The 17,585-nt window shown below is 40.0% G+C and overlaps 2 protein-coding genes across 3 annotated transcripts; one reads left to right on the top strand and one right to left on the bottom strand.

The window, feature by feature from the left end:
- Window positions 1-679: 679 nt before the first annotated feature.
- Window positions 680-8,557, bottom strand: cep57 (centrosomal protein 57). The gene is made up of 11 exons (XM_042218028.1): window positions 8,237-8,557; window positions 7,694-7,883; window positions 7,215-7,415; window positions 6,936-7,074; window positions 5,183-5,312; window positions 2,913-2,990; window positions 2,737-2,832; window positions 2,453-2,530; window positions 2,124-2,353; window positions 1,874-2,018; window positions 680-1,763 (listed from the first exon to the last, which is right to left on the bottom strand). Exons 1-11 carry the CDS (start codon window positions 8,282-8,284, stop codon window positions 1,578-1,580), a joined length of 1,521 nt encoding a protein of 506 aa, XP_042073962.1. The 5' UTR covers window positions 8,285-8,557; the 3' UTR covers window positions 680-1,577.
- Window positions 8,558-8,620: 63 nt separating this feature from the next.
- Window positions 8,621-17,037, top strand: mre11a (MRE11 homolog A, double strand break repair nuclease). Of its 2 annotated transcripts, none has more exons than XM_005915801.2 (19): window positions 8,621-8,765; window positions 9,223-9,286; window positions 9,378-9,510; window positions 9,607-9,767; window positions 10,928-11,015; window positions 11,496-11,637; window positions 11,756-11,870; window positions 13,044-13,229; window positions 13,321-13,573; window positions 13,651-13,777; window positions 13,902-14,002; window positions 14,093-14,263; window positions 14,341-14,400; window positions 14,470-14,641; window positions 15,835-15,921; window positions 16,057-16,118; window positions 16,217-16,278; window positions 16,374-16,470; window positions 16,674-17,037. In XM_005915801.2, exons 2-19 carry the CDS (start codon window positions 9,267-9,269, stop codon window positions 16,704-16,706), a joined length of 2,070 nt encoding a protein of 689 aa, XP_005915863.1. In that variant the 5' UTR covers window positions 8,621-8,765; window positions 9,223-9,266; the 3' UTR covers window positions 16,707-17,037. The 2 variants fall into 2 exon arrangements, with proteins under 2 accessions (XP_005915863.1, XP_005915865.1); XM_005915803.3 differs by lacking the exon at window positions 8,621-8,765 and adding an exon at window positions 8,815-8,869.
- Window positions 17,038-17,585: the final 548 nt, after the last annotated feature.

The following is a 17,585-nucleotide window of genomic DNA, read 5'->3' as shown; positions in this document are numbered from 1 at the left end:
TTTACCTGAGCTTGACCCACGCCTCCTCGCCAAACTTTTCCACTACCAGCGATTTCAAACAGGCATTAATAAATCCATACTGTCAGGAATACAACAAACAAATCAGGCCAGCTGAGAAACTAAGATAATAAAAGATAGCATACCATGAAAAGCAGCATACCATGTCTCTGTGCAGTTTGTCCACCAGCAGCTTTCCCCTTCAGGATTATCGTCACACCGCTCTCACCACACCCAGTCTCTTCTCTCATAAAATAACCAACAAGAAAATCCAGCCTGTTTAAGAGACTTCCCAGTCTCATCTCCACAAAGGAGTTGTCCAGTCCAGCCTGGTGCTAACAACCCCCCCTGGGGTCTGGGTGACATACAGCCTCTTATAAATAACACTTTGATAACAGGGACTCGAAAATCACTTTAACTCATAACTGAGAATGAGTTACAATTGTAGCAGCCAAATTTCTCTTTTTTACCCATTTTAGGAGGGTTAAAACATGTTTTCATATTGTCACATCTAAGTAATTTTGATTCATATATTTGTATATGTGTGCAGATAAACAATTCTTTGTATTTGGACCACCTTAATCAATAACAACTAGAGGGCACTGTTATTTACATTGCTGATAATGAAGGAAATCATAACAGAATTTAATTTGGATTGAAAAAAGGGAAACAGAAACAGATATTTAAATGGTCCTTTAATGCAATGGTATAATGATTCACACAATTTTGGGAAAAAGTAATCAGGAATGGAGAATTTATTTGATGGATGTTGTGATTTCACTGAAGTCGGACACCAGCGTCAAACGCAGGAAGGACAAGTCTTTGGAAGAGGAGCACCTCAAGCACATGAGGGTTTGAGGAAACTTTCAGTATCCAGGCCCCACCCCCACAAAAAAATCTCAACAACCAAAACCATGTACTGGACCAATACTGCACAAACATAAAAACATAAACGTGTCTTCACTAAGATCCAGTTTACTCCTGATTGTAAAAAGAAATCCCCTCACATTTGGGCCATTTCTAGAAATGATCATGGACTTTACAACTTCATAGAAAATATAAAAGTGTAACTTTTACATACACAAATTGCAGGATTTAAAACAGATGTAGAGAGACTTCAATGGTCTCTACGTGCATGAAAACAGATAAGAGGAAAATGTTGGGGGTAAAATGCTCCGTGAACCAAGACACTGTCTCTTTAATAGTACTTTTAAATAATAAATCAAGTACCATTTAAAGCCCAGTTTTCTTTAAAATATTCTCAACATATTGTCAGACAGTAATATGAGAAATTATTAAGAAAAAACAACAAAGCTTTTAAACAAGTCAGTTAGTGTTGATCATCAGCGACAGCTAAAATCTGACTCATACCAGTCTTTTCAAATATTCTAGTAAAAACATATTAAAGAATTTCAGGTCATATGCTCTTGAACCTGCTCATCAAACAGACGCTTGGTAAACACAGGCTGGTTCTTCGTGTTCATCTAGTGTTTTTCAGCCAGTGTCTGTTTTGAAGTTGAAGTAATTGCTGAGGGGAGGTAAATAGCACCAACAAGAGTGACCTAAAGTGTGGGCAAGTGTCAGGTCCGTAATGAGGTCTGCAGAGCCTTCATGTCCCTCAGGAGCCTCAGATTCATCTTGCTTCTGTCTCCTGGTCTAGCCTTGACTGCTGCCGCAGAGTGACCTCTGGTGGACACTGTGGTAGACACCCTCAGCTCGTTCCCATTGCTCTGCCTGCAATTGGCTTCTTTTCTTAACTTTTTTATCTGGCAGAGAGACAGGAAAAGATAAGAGACACAAGCTTTAACAAATTATAATAATAATAAAAAATAAATAACAAGAAAGAAAACTAGTGACTGCATATGTGAAAACACACCTGCGACTTGTGCTTGTACAGCTTACTGATCTGCTCTCCTTTCCTCTCCATTTTCAACAACAGCCTCTCCTGCACCCTCCGAAGTTCCTTTCTTTCCTGTTCAAACACACAATCCTCCACCTGCCTCATTAACTCATCATGCTCCCTGCAACACACACGCAGAAACACACTGAAAAAACCCCCCAAAGTACTTTTGATAATCGTCGTCTGTGACTTGCCTTGTGTCGAGATCAAATGAAATACTGCTCACAAGCTCATGAGTCGCAGCTCCTCCTGCAGGGCTTGCAGCAGCTCCGATAATTCCTCCCCGCTAGCCGAAGAGGAAGAAGAGGAACTGTCTGAATGCCGGTGGCCGTCTGTGCCGGAGCCGTTCGTGTTGCGTGAGAGGACGCGGCTGTTGCAGAGGTGGGGCTGGTGTCGCTTCAGGAGAGACAAAACTGACTGGACGTTGGCTCTGACCGAGTGGCTACAGCCTACTGACTAAACGTCAGAGAGAAAGAGAGCGAGTCAGCGTAAGGGAAGTGCATGTTAAATATGGTAGACCATTGTATTCCATCACACGGGCATGTCTTTTTATACCGTTCCAGCAACAAAGGGTACATCTCTCAGGCTCAGTCTATAATGTGGCTCTGTGTGGGAATATTGCTGCGATGATTTCTGGAAAGGAAATGGAAATAAAACTAGGGAAGATGGAATTTGGATTGATGTTTTTATCTGGTTTCCCTGATGAACATGTTTAACCTTTTTAATAAAATCTACACTTGTGAGCAAAACTGTCTCTTCTACCATCTACTTATAAAGAAGGAACCTTAGCAGTCTCAAACAGAAGTAAAACCATGAGCTGAGCATGTGAAGGTCTTAACCTTTGTATTGGACTTCTTCTCTTTGGGCTTCTTGGCGGATCGGCACGGTGACACAGACTGCAGCAGGATCCTACTGGCGTCCAACCCCGTCTGTAGCTGAGCATTGGAAAGAAGAAAGTATGTAAAGTGAGTAACAGAGAGAGCAAAGATGAAAATTATAATTCATGTCTCATTACTTGGTTGGCCTTGTCTTGGATGAGCTTTCTTTGGTACTCCTCTTCCTGTAGTTTCATCTCCAACTCAAGGATCTTCATCTGAAGACAAACAAACCCATCATACGATGAATATATCAAAACACTAACTTTTACTTGTTACCACTTTTAAGTCCAGTAAAAATAGAAAATACTGACAAATAAAGAACAAACCTGAAAATAATTCTTAGCTTCTTAATGTGCAGATTAATCCAGGTCCATGACAGCATACAGAATTTTAAATTCTGAGCTCCCCTTAAGAACCAGTATTCTTTTTGTCTTGTTCTGGTCTGTTTAAAGACTTCTTGTAAACTCTTCTGAACATTTATCTGTTTTCTTTAATATGAGCTGTGGGAAATTCAACTGAAAATTACACTAAAACTGTTGTTCAGTAATCTTAGAAAAGACACCACCAGGTGATGAATAGCTTGAGATGCTTTAAAGTCCTATTTCTGGCATGAAAAAACAACCTATTTTAGTGATTACCGTAATTGTCGGGCTATAAGCCGCTACTTTTTGCACAAGCTTTGAACCCTGCGGCTTTTAGTCAGGTGCGGCTTTTCTATGGATTGTCCATGATTTTTGTCATATCGTAAGACGATTTGTTTTGTTTGTTCCGCTGTTGTACGGCACTACGTTGCCTGGCGGAAGGGCATGTGATCAGACACACAGTATCGGGGTTCAAGAGTGGTATGTTGGTCACATGTCCATCCGCCAGGCAACATAGTGCCGTACAAGTAGCGCGAAAAACAAACTTCAAAGTAGCGCTACGCGTTCAGCGGGAGTCGTGGATGATGTGCGGCGATAAACTTGCGAAAAGCAAGTTATGCCCAACTCCACCGGTGGAATCTGACAGCGTGGAAAAGTGTGAAAACATCCATGATCACCAACGGATTTCGAAGGGCTGGACTGCTGCATGATGGAGAGGAGGACACCGCCACGGCCCTTCTGAGGGTGTTCGACTCTGACACTGACAACGAGGATTTCTTTGGTTTTGAAAGTGACAACGAAGGAAAGAAGCTGAGAGTGGATGACGAAGCCACCCTGAGCCTGTTCGTTTCCGACACTGGAGAAGAGGACTTTGGTGGTTTTAGTGCGCAGGAAGATGGTGGTGAATGACTGACTTTTCTTCTTGTTAAAGCCGTGTCACTGCACCTGAGCCTAAAAGGTAGTCTGAATCTATTTTTCTGGTGTGCTGTAGGTTATTGTTATGTACTACATTTGTTACTCATTTATGAAGCACAGTACATGTTTCGTACTTGTAATTACCGCTACTTGTTACATATACCTAAAAAGTTTGCAAATATGTACCCATAACTTGTTTTTCAAAATATTAATAAAAGGGGTGTGTCTCCAAACAGCCATCTCTTTCCTGACAATTCCCTTTGTGCATATTCTCTTACATATGATAAGTCAACATTGAAACACCTGCGGCTTTTAGTCAGGTGCGGCTAATGTATGTACAAAACAGGATTTTCCCCTGATTTTAGCTTGTGCGGCTAATATTCAGGTGCGCTTTGTAGTCCGGGAAATACGGTAAATGTTTTGTGAACCACTTGCTTCATCTATATTTAAGTAAGTAGTACAGTGAAATAGCCAACAAATTATGCAATGCTTCACTGCAATTTCCCCAATTTGCAAAGCTAACTGTGGGCCAAAATCAGACCCTTTAGTGGGACATTTACAGCCCCCAGGACAGCAGTTTGATACTCATACTTTTGATTTATCAAACCATGCTTGAACAAAAACAAGCTGTGGATAATCTGGGGAAGCCTGATGCCACTGCCAAGGATTTTATGATGTTTAATGGCAATATTCTCTTCCTTATGACTGAAGAGCATGGGCGCTCAGTAGATAATTTCAGTGTAGCTGACACTACGTCAACATTATGCACTCCATACTGTACAGTAAGCCACTGTTTTGCACATGTCTCACTCTGTATATTTTATTTTATATATTTTATTTATTGTTTACTCTATTTAATTTGTAAAATATGTGTACACACACACACACACACACGAAAAATATTTAGTATACACATCCAGAAATGCATATACTATTATATATTGTACATATATTTATTAGTTTCAGATGTAGCCATTCTTGTATTTTGCTTGTTTACATTATTGTATTTTGCACAACTCTGTTGCTTGTGAAGCTCGCACACAAGAATTTCACTCACATGTGCTGTACCAATGTACCTGCACATGTGATGTGACAATAAAAGTGATTTGATTTGATATTTGTACATTTACCTCGGAAATGTTCTGTGTACGTTCACTAGACGATAAATGTACCTTCAAGTCTCTCCAGCTTGTCAAACTGAGCATACTGTGATGCTGTGTCAGACTGCCACTCAGCTGATTTGGCTTTCTGCAGGATGTCCTGAAAGGAAGATAACAATTAATAAGATAAGATAACCTTTATTAGTCCCACATGTGGGAAATTTGTTGTGTTGAGGCTACTGACCTTCGCCAGTGCCATCTTACCCTTCCGATCATACATACATTACAACATCACATGGGGAAGACAGGTCAGAGAGGTATAACAATGGAAAATGCACAACATGAGGAAAGACGAGGAGAAAAAATAACTCCCCCCAGACTGAGCTCCAACAGGGAGATCAACAATCTTCGGTCGACGTGGGTGGCCTTGAATGAGGAGGGAGAAAGTCACAACACAGTCTTATTATCTAAAGGAGGATTGTTATTCCTGTCAGCTTTTGCCTTGAGCATCCAGCTGCCGCCAGGGGGCCGCATGAGGTGAAGAGGGTAGTTAGTTTGGTTAGTGCGAACAAACTGCATCCAATTTTACAGTTGGTCTAATGTCCGTCACTGATCAACAGGTCTCTCAATTCCATTTGTTCTTCTTCAAGATGTTATCCATATAGCAGAGCCATGAGCTTCTCCAAGATCTTATCCATATTGCGTTCAAAAGCAGTATGAGTACTCACAGCCCTGCCCATCCTCTATCATGTCAGCCAGCCTTGTGGAATTTTGAACAGCTGTAGCCGCTTCTTGTTCTTCGATAAGCCAGGTCCGAGCCAGCTCCAATCAGCCAGAACTCTGTTATCATGGTTCCGAATTGGTAGATGTCGTTCAATGTCCTCCATCGAGTGTCGCTAGACACACGACACAGCCGCCCATCGAGTATCCAGCAGCAAATGTCTCCGCAGGACAATCAGGCTCTCCCAAGCCCAGAGTTGTCAGTTTCGTTAAGGGTCCAGTTGATCAAATCCATAATTCTTCTTTAGGTTTTAGAGAACAAGTTTGGGAGACTCACTTAGGGTTAGAGATTAAGCGAGACTATACAAAAGACATTAGAAGCCAAGCAGGAAAGATAAGGGAGAAGGAGAAAGTGCGACCGCCTCCGTCAAGAATATGGATCTACGGACTACTGATTTCAAGTTTTTAAATGAATACAGTGGTCCCTCGCTATAACGCGGTTCATCTTTCATCTTTCGCGGCCTGTTTCGATTTTTTTTGTACAATTTTGCATGCTTTTTTTTTTTTACAGTGCACTGTGTTCTGCGTCCTGATTGGCTGTAGACCACTGTCAATCAATCTTGTACTGTGTCTCCTGTACAGTACAGAATGTGTTCAGCTTGTCAAATTTGTATCAATTTTTTATCGCTAGCTGTGTGACTCTGAGGTGCTGTACTGTATGTTTTTAAGTTTTCTCCCCAACAAACACAACAATTTCGACGAAACATTTTGCACCGTCAAAGGCAACCGCGGGTGACTTTGGTTTCATTCTATAATACTGGACTTATTTTGCTATGAAGGTTTGAACTTTGAGAGAGTTTAAACAAGAGAGAAAAGTGTGAAAATGTTCATGCCTGTCTGAGAAAAGTGTATAAAGTGTGGAGTGAGGGGTTTTACAGCCTTAAAACATCTATAATAATTGTAAAAAATAACGTTGACTACTTCGTGGATTTCACCTGTTATTTTTAAAACGTAACTATCACGATAGACAAGGGACCACTGTATATTTTAAATGAAAAGCTACAGGCTATGACATTTAACCTGCTGTTTAAGCAGGTTGGTCCTCTCTGTTCTGGCATTGCGCAGCATCCTCCTCATGTGATCCAGCTGTCGCTCTAGCTTCAAACAGCGAGACTCTGCGGCAGCAAGGTGGTTGATCAGCACTAGAAATAGAGAGAAGATACGCAGAAGACATGTAGGTAACAAAAAAAAGACTATAGCTTGAAACAAGACAGTAATAAAAGTATATGAAAAGGTAATTAAATTATTATCACCATCTATCTATCTATGTATGTATACTCACCTTGGTTGCAGTTGGAACGGGCACTTCTTTGTCTTTCTAGGTCTTTTTGATCATTTAAGAGTCTCAGTGTAATATCTTCATTCTGTAGAAGTGTTTGTGAAGCATCTTTTCCCAGTGCATGCAGACTCCGCTCTGCATGTCCTTTTTCCATCTCCAACCTCCTGATCTTTTCTTGTAGGTTCCTCAAGGCAGATAAGATCACTACACAGACATAAAAATATAAGTTAGCTACAGGAAGGGTCTCCATATGGTGACATATCTGGTGTAACAAGATATTTTTGGGGTCTAAAAGGAAAAAGAAGATAACATGACAGGAGCTAAGAAAGGATGATTGGACGAATGAATAGATGTTGGTGAAGCTGAGACATTCAAGTAGTGCAGCATCATGTTGCATGTGTAACCATGGAGCTCTGAAACACTACAATGCCTGAATGGAAACTCTACACAGGCAACAAAAGAGATGCACAAGTTAATTGTACCAGTACTGTTGGTCTCAGGGAAGGTTTTGATGGGTGATGATGGAACATATGATTGATGAGTGTGTGTTTGAGGTCTGTGATGCACAAGTGTGTTGATAAAAGGTCGGTGAGCTGGGTAGTCTTTGTAGGATGGCAGAGACAGACTGTCAGGCACCGGTCCACAGGTTGGTGGTGGTGGTGGATAAGATTCCTGCAGGGAAACAGGACTAAATGTTATTTAGTTATCTGCATTTTCCATATTAGACTTTAGATAACTGCTGGCATCTACATTTTTTACAGTGAGCGAATATAACGGCCAAAAACAACAAATGGAGTACAGAAAGTGAAATGACCGTGAGAAAAAAACTATATTCATTCCGTCCAGTTCAGGTCAAACACAGAATAACTTCAGCCCACTATTAGGTTTGCAACATCGTTTAGTTTGAGTTGTAGCAACTGCTGCTAGGCAGCTTCCTGTGCAGTCTAGCTAACTCAAGATAAACGGTGGCAACCTGCTTTTAATTTTTCGTTCAATTGAAATTCACCCAAATCTGGTAATACTACCGTTTCCCGCGTAGCATCAGCTGCGAGTGTTTTTGGCAGCGTCTCCATTGAAATGCAACCATTCCAGCCTGTCTCGCATGTGTTAAAGAAATGCAAATGACGCAATGCTAGCTGAGAGTAGAACTACAGCACATAGCTTTTTAATTACGACTGACAGATTACTAGCTAAGCACACTTTGTACAGCCGTTTGTGCTAATATGGGCTGTGCAAAAGAAAACACCACTTTGACAAGCGACACAGTCCGTGGTTTCTGAAGGGTACGAACGGTTTAAATCACATTATGACTCGTTAGACAATAAGGACATATGAAAGACGTGGACCGGAGTGTCAATATCCATAAAACAAGCGCACACGGTGGGCTTACCGGAAATGTAGTTTCTCCTCAGCGGAGATTCCGCTTTGAAGAATCGAGATGTTTAGGAATGAAACTACAATAACTCTCAGACACCCTTGAGGGGTGGAGCAAGGGTTTGCAAGAGTTGCCGGGAATTTTATGGCAACTTGGGTAGTTTAGAGACTTTAGAGAAGGTAAGTGGGATGGTCGTGTTATTTTTCCAAACTGGGTCGTTACCTAGGCCGTATGGGCATCTTAACTGTAGGCTACATTCAACAAATTTACGAACACATGATAGGTTTTTAGTAGTCATACTATTAATACATTTCACCCACCGCTTTCCAACACAGGCAAAAGCTAACCTGCTGTCTTTCCGATAACGTGTTACTCTTAGCTGTAGCTACCGTCTTACTAACATAATAATAAGTTAGGTCGGCGGTTCATCATACATAGTGTGTCGTTAGCATGTTTTTGGGACATAGGAACTCTTAAAAAAGTGCTATTTTTGATTCTGAACTTTTTACAAATATCCACTTATTTTTATTGTTATTGTTTGTGATTCATTTTCTTAAGTTTCTTAATATCGTAAGTTTCCTTAAGATATTTTTTAAAATAAATATGAATTGTTTATATTGTTTGTATTTTTTGCAGAAAAGCCTTATTGCTGAGCCCCTGCCAGCTGTAAACACATCATCATGTCTTCAGAGAATACCTCGTATGGTCTTTTAAGTCTTTCCTCTTGAACGTGTTCTTGAATGTAATGTTTATATCCATGTAATATGTACACATATGTTTCCATTTTCTAGAGATGATGAGGATACTTTCAAGATCCTGATTGCTACAGATATTCACCTTGGTTACCTTGAGAAGGATGCCATTCGTGGAAATGACACATACACCACACTAGATGAAATCCTGCAATGTGCCAAGCAAAATGAGGTGCGTGCTTGTTGTAAGTGGACCTGAATGGACCATTACCTCCGCATGTGTACAAGTATCCATTTCTTTTCTTTTTGCTTGTTTCTTTGCTAACAGGTAGATTTCATCCTCCTTGGTGGCGATTTATTCCATGACAACAAACCTTCACGCCAGTGCCTTCACAAGTGCCTCACTATGCTGCGAAAATACTGCATGGGAGACTCGCCTGTACGCTTCGAAATCCTCAGTGACCAGAAAGTCAACTTCAACACAACACAGTCAGTTTCACTTGGTGTCATCCTATAGAGGTTTTGCACGTAATGTTATGTGCAGGTCGCTTAAGAACTGTTCGCCATATTGGATCTGATAAATGGTGGCGATCACATCCAATCACTCATATACACTTAACATACAAATGATCACTGATATTAATGAGAAATGAGCTATGCTGACTCATTGACGATGTAAGAGATAATGTACAGAGATGTGTCAGTATCATTATAATATAAATACAATAAAAATCAGGTAAATACCTGAGCAATAACTGTGGTCCACTTGATCCAGTGATTACAATTCCATGCCAGTAACTGGGGTTTGTTACCCATCTTGACACATAATACTGATCATTATTTAAACTTTTATACACCTTCATATCTTGTCCAATATAATTCGTTTTTAAACAACATAATGATCTAAATCATGTGGTGTGCAGTCAGGGGGAATGCAAGGGTTACACAGCAAGAAGCTTGTTATGAAAGTGTGTTACTTTCTCTGAGAGAGTATATATACTGGTTTCTTTACTCTTTTACTCATCTAAGGAATGTTTAGTAGGTTTGTAACTGTATTTCAGGATTACAAGCCCAAAAAACAAGTTAGTGTCACATGGTAAACGGTCACGTGTCTGTGTTAAATATCAACACTTCACCGAGTTCTTTTGATTCCTCATAGGCATCCGATGGAAGACAAAACACTGCTCAATAGACCATTTCACACTTACACAGTGACTTCTAGAAGGGTGATGCGTCCTGCATGACACGTTGCCGCGGATCTCAAAATGGTGGTGCCCCCAATAGTTTTATTATAGAAGCTCTCTCATTCTAGTCTAAAAAAACAGTGTCTCAGTAACTTTCCACTAGAAGATGGTCCCCTGTTATCTACCTTTTCCCAGGCAAGCGTGAGTCTGCAGCATTCAACCCCCCAAAGACACGTAGTCTAATGCCTTTATTTTCAGGGCCGTGTCCACTTAATACTATACTATATAACTTTATAATTTATTATTTTAAATTAATAAAAAATTAAAAATTGTGTCTTATTAATAAAAAAAGCATAGCATTATTGAGGCACTTCAAATTATTTAATCACAACATGTGCTAAACTTCTATAACACACTGTTTTATTTGTTATGTATAAATGTTATGTGTGTGTTGATATCTTGTAGGTTCCCCTGGGTTAATTATCAGGATGAAAACCTGAACATCTCTATTCCTGTGTTCAGCATTCATGGGAACCATGATGACCCAACTGGAGTGAGTTGCTTTTAGTGACAAAGGAAGTTATGAATTCAGATACAACACCCATTGTCAGGGTTCCTTTGACCCAGTGTTTTCAGTTCTGGACCTTTTGTCATTGTTTGTTTTCACGTGTGTGTTTCCTGTTTTATTGTGTTAGTCTTCTGTCTGTGTGCATTCTGTTAAGTTCTACTTCCTCTTTGTCATTAATCAGATTTAGTTCAGCTGTGTTCTCACCTGTTTCCACTCATCATCGTTATCCAGTGTATTTAAGCCCTCAGTTTCCCTCAGTTCTTTGTCTTGTTGTCGTCAACTCATCGTGTGTGTTTACAGTCTAGTTCAGTAGTTAAGGTCAACCTTTCATGTTCAGTTCATCCTGTTTGTGTAATAAATCTGTGAGTCCTGCAGTTGGGTCCTCTCTTTCCATTCTCATACACCTGACCGTGACACCCATGCACTAATATTCAAGTATGTGGATTTCTGTATGCTTTCTCCAAGGCTGAAGGCTTGTGTGCATTGGATCTGCTGAGTGCTTCTGGACTTGTCAATCATTTTGGCCACTCCCACTCTGTGGAGAAGATAGAAATCAGTCCCATTTTAATACAGAAAGGCATCACCAAGCTTGCCTTATATGGTCTTGGTAGGTTCATGTTTCCAGATGGATCAGTAGTGTCCATTCCTAAAATAATCTTGTTGTTTCACTAAGATTTGTCAATCAATCAACGATTGATTTTAATTTTGTATTAATATGTCACAAGGTTCTATCCCAGATGAGCGCCTGTACAGAATGTTTGTCAACAAACAGGTATCCATGCTACGCCCGAAAGAAGACCAAGATGGCTGGTTTAACCTCTTCACCATCCATCAGAACAGGTAACTACATCATTTAAAAGCATTTGAGATGCAGCTGTGTCAAACTATGGAGTGCTGAAAGTGTCAAACAGTATTAAATAAATACATAAATAAATACTTCATCATGTAATCAGTTAAACAGGTCATTAATATAATAATTACATTTTGAAATACATAATAAATAATTTACAAAGTACATAATTAAGTAAACAATGCTACTGGTGATTTAATTTGAAATGTATTCTGGGATACCTGGATACTCCAAATCCATATAACCACCTATTGACATTGACACTGCATCAATCCATAATCCATAATCTGGGATTGGGCCATCTTGATTTGCTGTGCAGGGTAACCAAGCAGATGTGTGGGTCTGTTGACGAGTTGTTGTGATAGTTTAAATGACTTCATGATCCAGGAACCATGAAATAAAAATAAATAAATAAATAGTGAAATAGTAAAACATGTTTTTAACTAATTAATGACACATTTAAGTAATTATTTTCTTTTGAATTTATTTATTAATTTGTTGAATTTATTTCCTATCTTAGTTAACTAGTCATACAGTTAAATAATGATGTCTTATCATGAATTATTAATATGTGTTATAATTAATTAATTCAATAATTAAATAAACACACAATGGTGCATTCATTTATTTCATTTACTAAACAAGTCTGTCTCCAAGTGTTCCTCAGTAAACATACAGGGTGTTGTGTATGTCAGAGTCTTACCTCTGATACTGCTGGATAAACAGAAACTCACTCAGGAACGAGGTCACACAGGCTCAAGTTTTCACTTGCAAGAGGGAAGCAGTTGTCTCCAACCCACTTCAACTTGCTTTCCTCCTGCAGGTTGTTTTTATTGGTTACACACAGATGTCGGCATCTCGTCCCAGCCAGGTGGCTTCCTTCATTGAATAGAATCTGTTCTTCTCAAGGCTGCTTGTTCCCCTTATCGAGGTCGTGCACGTACTTATATGCGCGGGTTACATAGAGAGCAAATAGAAGCATTCTAGCTTTTTAAATGGCAACTTACAACACATACATTAAACCTAACAGTGTATATGAGAGGGAAGTTGTGACATGAAAAAAAATCTTGTATTAGTATAACTTGTTCATAAATTTCTTTTTATTTGTTCACCTAATTATGTAAAAATACCAACAACTTTTTCTGTGTTTGTATTTTGTCAAGGAGTAAACATGGTCCTACAAACTACATTCCTGAGCAGTTCCTGGATGATTTCCTTGACCTGGTGGTGTGGGGTCATGAACATGAGTGTTTGATTAAACCCACCCTAAATGAACAGCAGCTCTTCTATGTGTCACAGCCTGGAAGCTCTGTAGCTACATCCCTTTCTCCTGGAGAAGCCACCAAGAAGTATGAATGCACACACATTAAATGAATCACATTCTGAATGTATTTTAATGTCAGTTCTCAAAACACTGTTTGTCTGTTTATTCATATCTAGGAAAATTGGTCTGTTGAGGGTGAAAGGTCGTAAAATGAAATTGCAAGAGATCCCCCTGAAGACTGTGCGTCAGTTCTTCATTGAAGATGTGGTGCTGGCTGATCATCAGGACTGCTTTACACCAGATACACCTCATGTAACAAAGAAGGTGGAGGACTATTGTTTTGCAAAGGTCACAGAGATGCTGGACGAAGCAGAAAGGGAAAGACTTGGATGTCGGCTTACACCTGAGAAACCTCTTATTCGCCTGAGAGTAAGATGGATACACTGTGTGCATACATCCTAATGTTGCTGCTTAATTTAAATCTAAATATGAAATTCTCTTTGCAGGTGGACTACAGTGGCGGTTTTGAGGCATTCAATACCTCACGGTTCAGCCAGAAGTTTGTGGATCGTGTGGCCAACCCGAAAGACATAATTCACTTTATCAGACGCCGTGAGCAGAAGGAAATCAAAGGTTTGGCTGCTGCTGTGAATCTCTACACCATTAACTCAGCACTGAATAAATCCCATAATGTAGCTCTGCTTCAGAGAGTAAACTGACCATTCAGCCCTCTGATTTAATTCATTTTGCTTTTTAGATGAGAGCAGTATTGACTATGGGAAGCTGTTCAAACCTACTGCTGTCGAAGGGTTGAGAGTGGAGGACCTTGTCAAGCAGTACTTTGAGGCAGCAGAGCAGGTGTGCTCATCTTAAAACCGGCATGTTTAGTGTATGAAATCTCTTGTTTTCATCTGGCATTTGATCTTTGTATTCTTTCTGTATGTCTAGAAGGTACAGCTGTCCCTGCTGACTGAACAAGGCATGGGTAAGGCCATTCAGGAGTTTGTTGACAAAGATGAGAAGGAAGCCATCGATGAGCTTATCACTTATCAGTTGCAGAAGACACAGCTCCATCTTCAGTCTAGAGGAGTAACCACAGAACAGGATATAGATGCAGAGGTAAAAGAACGTAGCATGTAGTGGAAGTGGAGTAATTATTGTCATATTATATATTTTTCATGTTTTTATATTTTCAGGTTCGGCTATTCAGAGATTCCAAAAAGAACACAGCTGAGGAGGAGAAAGACATCCAAGAAGTAAGTAATGACTTCACTGAAGCCTGAAATTAATTTCTGTGTTTGGTTAATTGTCTCTTTCTTTCTCAGGCTATGAACAGAGCCAAGGCTCACCGGTTGGAGCGTGGTGATGGTGACTTCGCAGATCAGGATGTTTCAGATGTTAATATGGACTCTGACGAAGGCTCGGTTCCAGTTGCTGCACCTACACGAGGCAGAGGGCGAGGAAGCAGAGGCCGTGGTGGCCGAGGGAGGGGCAGAGGTGAGGGCGATAAAGAGAAGCAGTAAAGGTGTATTTAAAAATCTTGATATGCAACAGTGCAGTGACTACGTACAAGTTCCCATAAATGTGTGGCACTTGTAGGTTGACTTGCTTTCACTCTTATGTCCAGTTCATCCCAAACCAGCTCGATGGGGTTTAAGTCTGGAGACTGTGCTGGCCACTCCATGTTTTCAAGCTTACCATCTTGTTCATTTTTCGTGAGGAGTTCTGGCATAGCTTGGACTTATGTTTTCATGTTGATGCCACACACTGTGGAATCATCCTTTCACCTACTGACGGCATTCAAAAACCCTGCATGATGAACCGAAGATTTCAAATTTTGATTCATTAGTCCATAATACCTTCTTCCAGTCCTCAGTAGTCCAATGACAGTGTTTCATAGCCCAGGCAAGCCTCTTTGTCTTATTCTGACATCTTAGCAGTGGCTTTCTTGCTGCAACTCGTCCTGTCAAGCCTGCAGCTTAAAGTCTTCTCTTCTGAGACTTGTTTACTACAACCACTATTAAGCTGTGTTTGAAGCTTTTGTCCTGTGAGCCGCCTATCACGCAAGCTGTTAACTCTCAGAAATTTGCCCTCTGATTCAGTTGTGGCTTTGGGTCTGCCAGAGCTCTTCCTGTCAGAGTTTGCCCCAATTTCTGAGTAGCTTTTGATGGTGAAAGAAACTACAACGACTCCTTGACTTTCTTTGCAATTTCTTTGTAGGAAGGACCTACATTTTTAAGTGTTATGATGCTCTGTCTCTCTTCCATTGTTAATTGCTTTTTTCTCACCATTTGTGTAGCAACACACTAGTTTCTGCAATACAGTACTGTTCAACTGATGCTCACAAGGGTATGGTACCACAGTGTGTTCCAACACTGCTTTATACAGACAAAGGAGGTTGTAAGTAATCTAGAAAATCTGAAACACCTGTAGGAATTGTAGCACCAGCTTTTGACTTCCATTGCTGCAGAACAACTTTAAATTGTTAACCCATTTTGTGTTGCATGAAAAAGGAGCTTTTTGTATAATTCTGAAATGAACATTGATGATAACATGATGTCATGATGGGATGATATTTTGCATAAATATTATAGACATTATAGGCTAATGTGATAGTACAGAAAAAGCAACGTATATAATATCAATCCATGATTTCAATGACTTGTTCCATTATTTTTCGGGCTGTTCAGGTGCGACTGCCTCTGAACCAAAGCCAGCTGGTCGGGGTCGGTCCCAGAAGTCCTCAACAACATCCCAAAGCAGGAGCATTTTGCAGGGTAGGGGAATGTAAACTTCTGTTAGTGTGACTGTCTGTAAACACATGTTGCACTTGTCTATCCACAAAAAGAGCCACAGAAAATTCACAGAAATCTGTCCCACGTCCACTGTATGTTTCCTCCCTCGCTCTTCAGCATTTCAGGCATCCTCTCAAAAGCCTTCTCGGACTAGAGCCACCAAATCTTACACAGATGAAGTGAGTTAATGATAAACGGTAACACTCATCACACATCTCCATTTTTAAGTGAAGCATACCATCCACTAACATTTAATCTCATATTTATCCATCTTTAGGTGATCATTGATGACTCAGATGAAGATATACCTGTAACAAAAGCTGCCCGGCCGCCTCCAAAGTATGTTTGTTTAAACCTAGACTGTAGAAGTGTTATATAGTGTTGTATTTTAGAGCAATGGCTTTTCTTAAAATCTTTGTTCTTTTCTACACCAGACCGTCGTCCTCATCATCATCGTCCTTCTCTAAATACGGCTCTCAGAGCCAGAGCCAGTCAAGAGGAATTGCATTTGAGGACAGCGATGATGATGAGGTAAAACAAGAAGGCAAATTCATGTATAGGATGTGTCGTGTAAAGTGGGATTAACATTAAATCATATAATTTTAGGTGCAATAAAAATGCATCTGAATTCATGACATCACACATATATTTATCCAAAATTGTTACATCTTTTAGTTTTCTCTGACTCGTGCCTTAATCCTTTTTTCTTCATCTCTCTTTTTTTTTTGATACAGGATGATCCATTCAAAGCCCCGACCAGAAGATAACCATAAGTCCATCTTAATTTTTCCAAAGTTGCAAGTTAGCTGCTCCGGTATTATTCTGAATGATTTCAAGGTCCATACACATTCAATTTCCTCATCACTCATTCTTAATGTTAACATTTTCATATCAGTCTGTTTTCTGGTGAAAGGTTAGATTGAAGGGTACATATGGGCAAGGTGGAGGTTTTGTCCTGGGTTTGCACAGTAAGACTGTGCCTGTCAGTTGGTGGTGGACTGCATCTGTACATCAACAGTAACCACTAATGGGGTTTATCTCTGGCTTTTGTAGTACTTTTGTAGTTCTTGAAAAATAAATATTGCTTTTGATATGTAATCAAGTGTTTTATTTTTGCAATATAACTCAAAGTCACACATACACTTAGTGGACCCTTTATTAGGTCCTCCTAACTAGTACAAGGTCGATAATCACTTTTGCCTTACTCCTTCGTGACATAGATTCAAAAAGGATACTGGAAACATTTCTCAGAGACTTTGGACATGATAGCATCAGACAGTTGCTGCAGATTTATCAGCTAGATATCCATGACGAGTCTCTTAATTCCATTCCAACCCAGAGTTGTTCTATTGTATTGAGATCTGGTCACTGTGGAGGGCGTTTGAGTACAATGAACACATTTTCATGTTTAAGAAACAGTTTGAGCTTTGGTGCATGGAGTGTTACCTTGTTGGAAGCAGCCACCAGAAGATGGGTGTACTGTAATCATTAAGTATAACAAGAAACCATTTTCGACACCTTTACACCAGCAGCAACGGCTCGAACCATTGCTACAAGGCAGGAAGGCTGACCCAACCATCTAAATTCTGCAGGAGACATTGGGCCTCCTTATGCTGGGCTTACACTGTGCGATTTTTGGCCCATTT

Source organism: Haplochromis burtoni, unplaced genomic scaffold (assembly GCF_018398535.1).
Source record: "Haplochromis burtoni strain Fernald_Lab_line unplaced genomic scaffold, NCSU_Asbu1 Contig_15, whole genome shotgun sequence".
Taxonomy (NCBI): domain Eukaryota; kingdom Metazoa; phylum Chordata; class Actinopteri; order Cichliformes; family Cichlidae; genus Haplochromis; species Haplochromis burtoni.
This window is presented reverse-complemented; position numbering and strand designations above follow the sequence as displayed.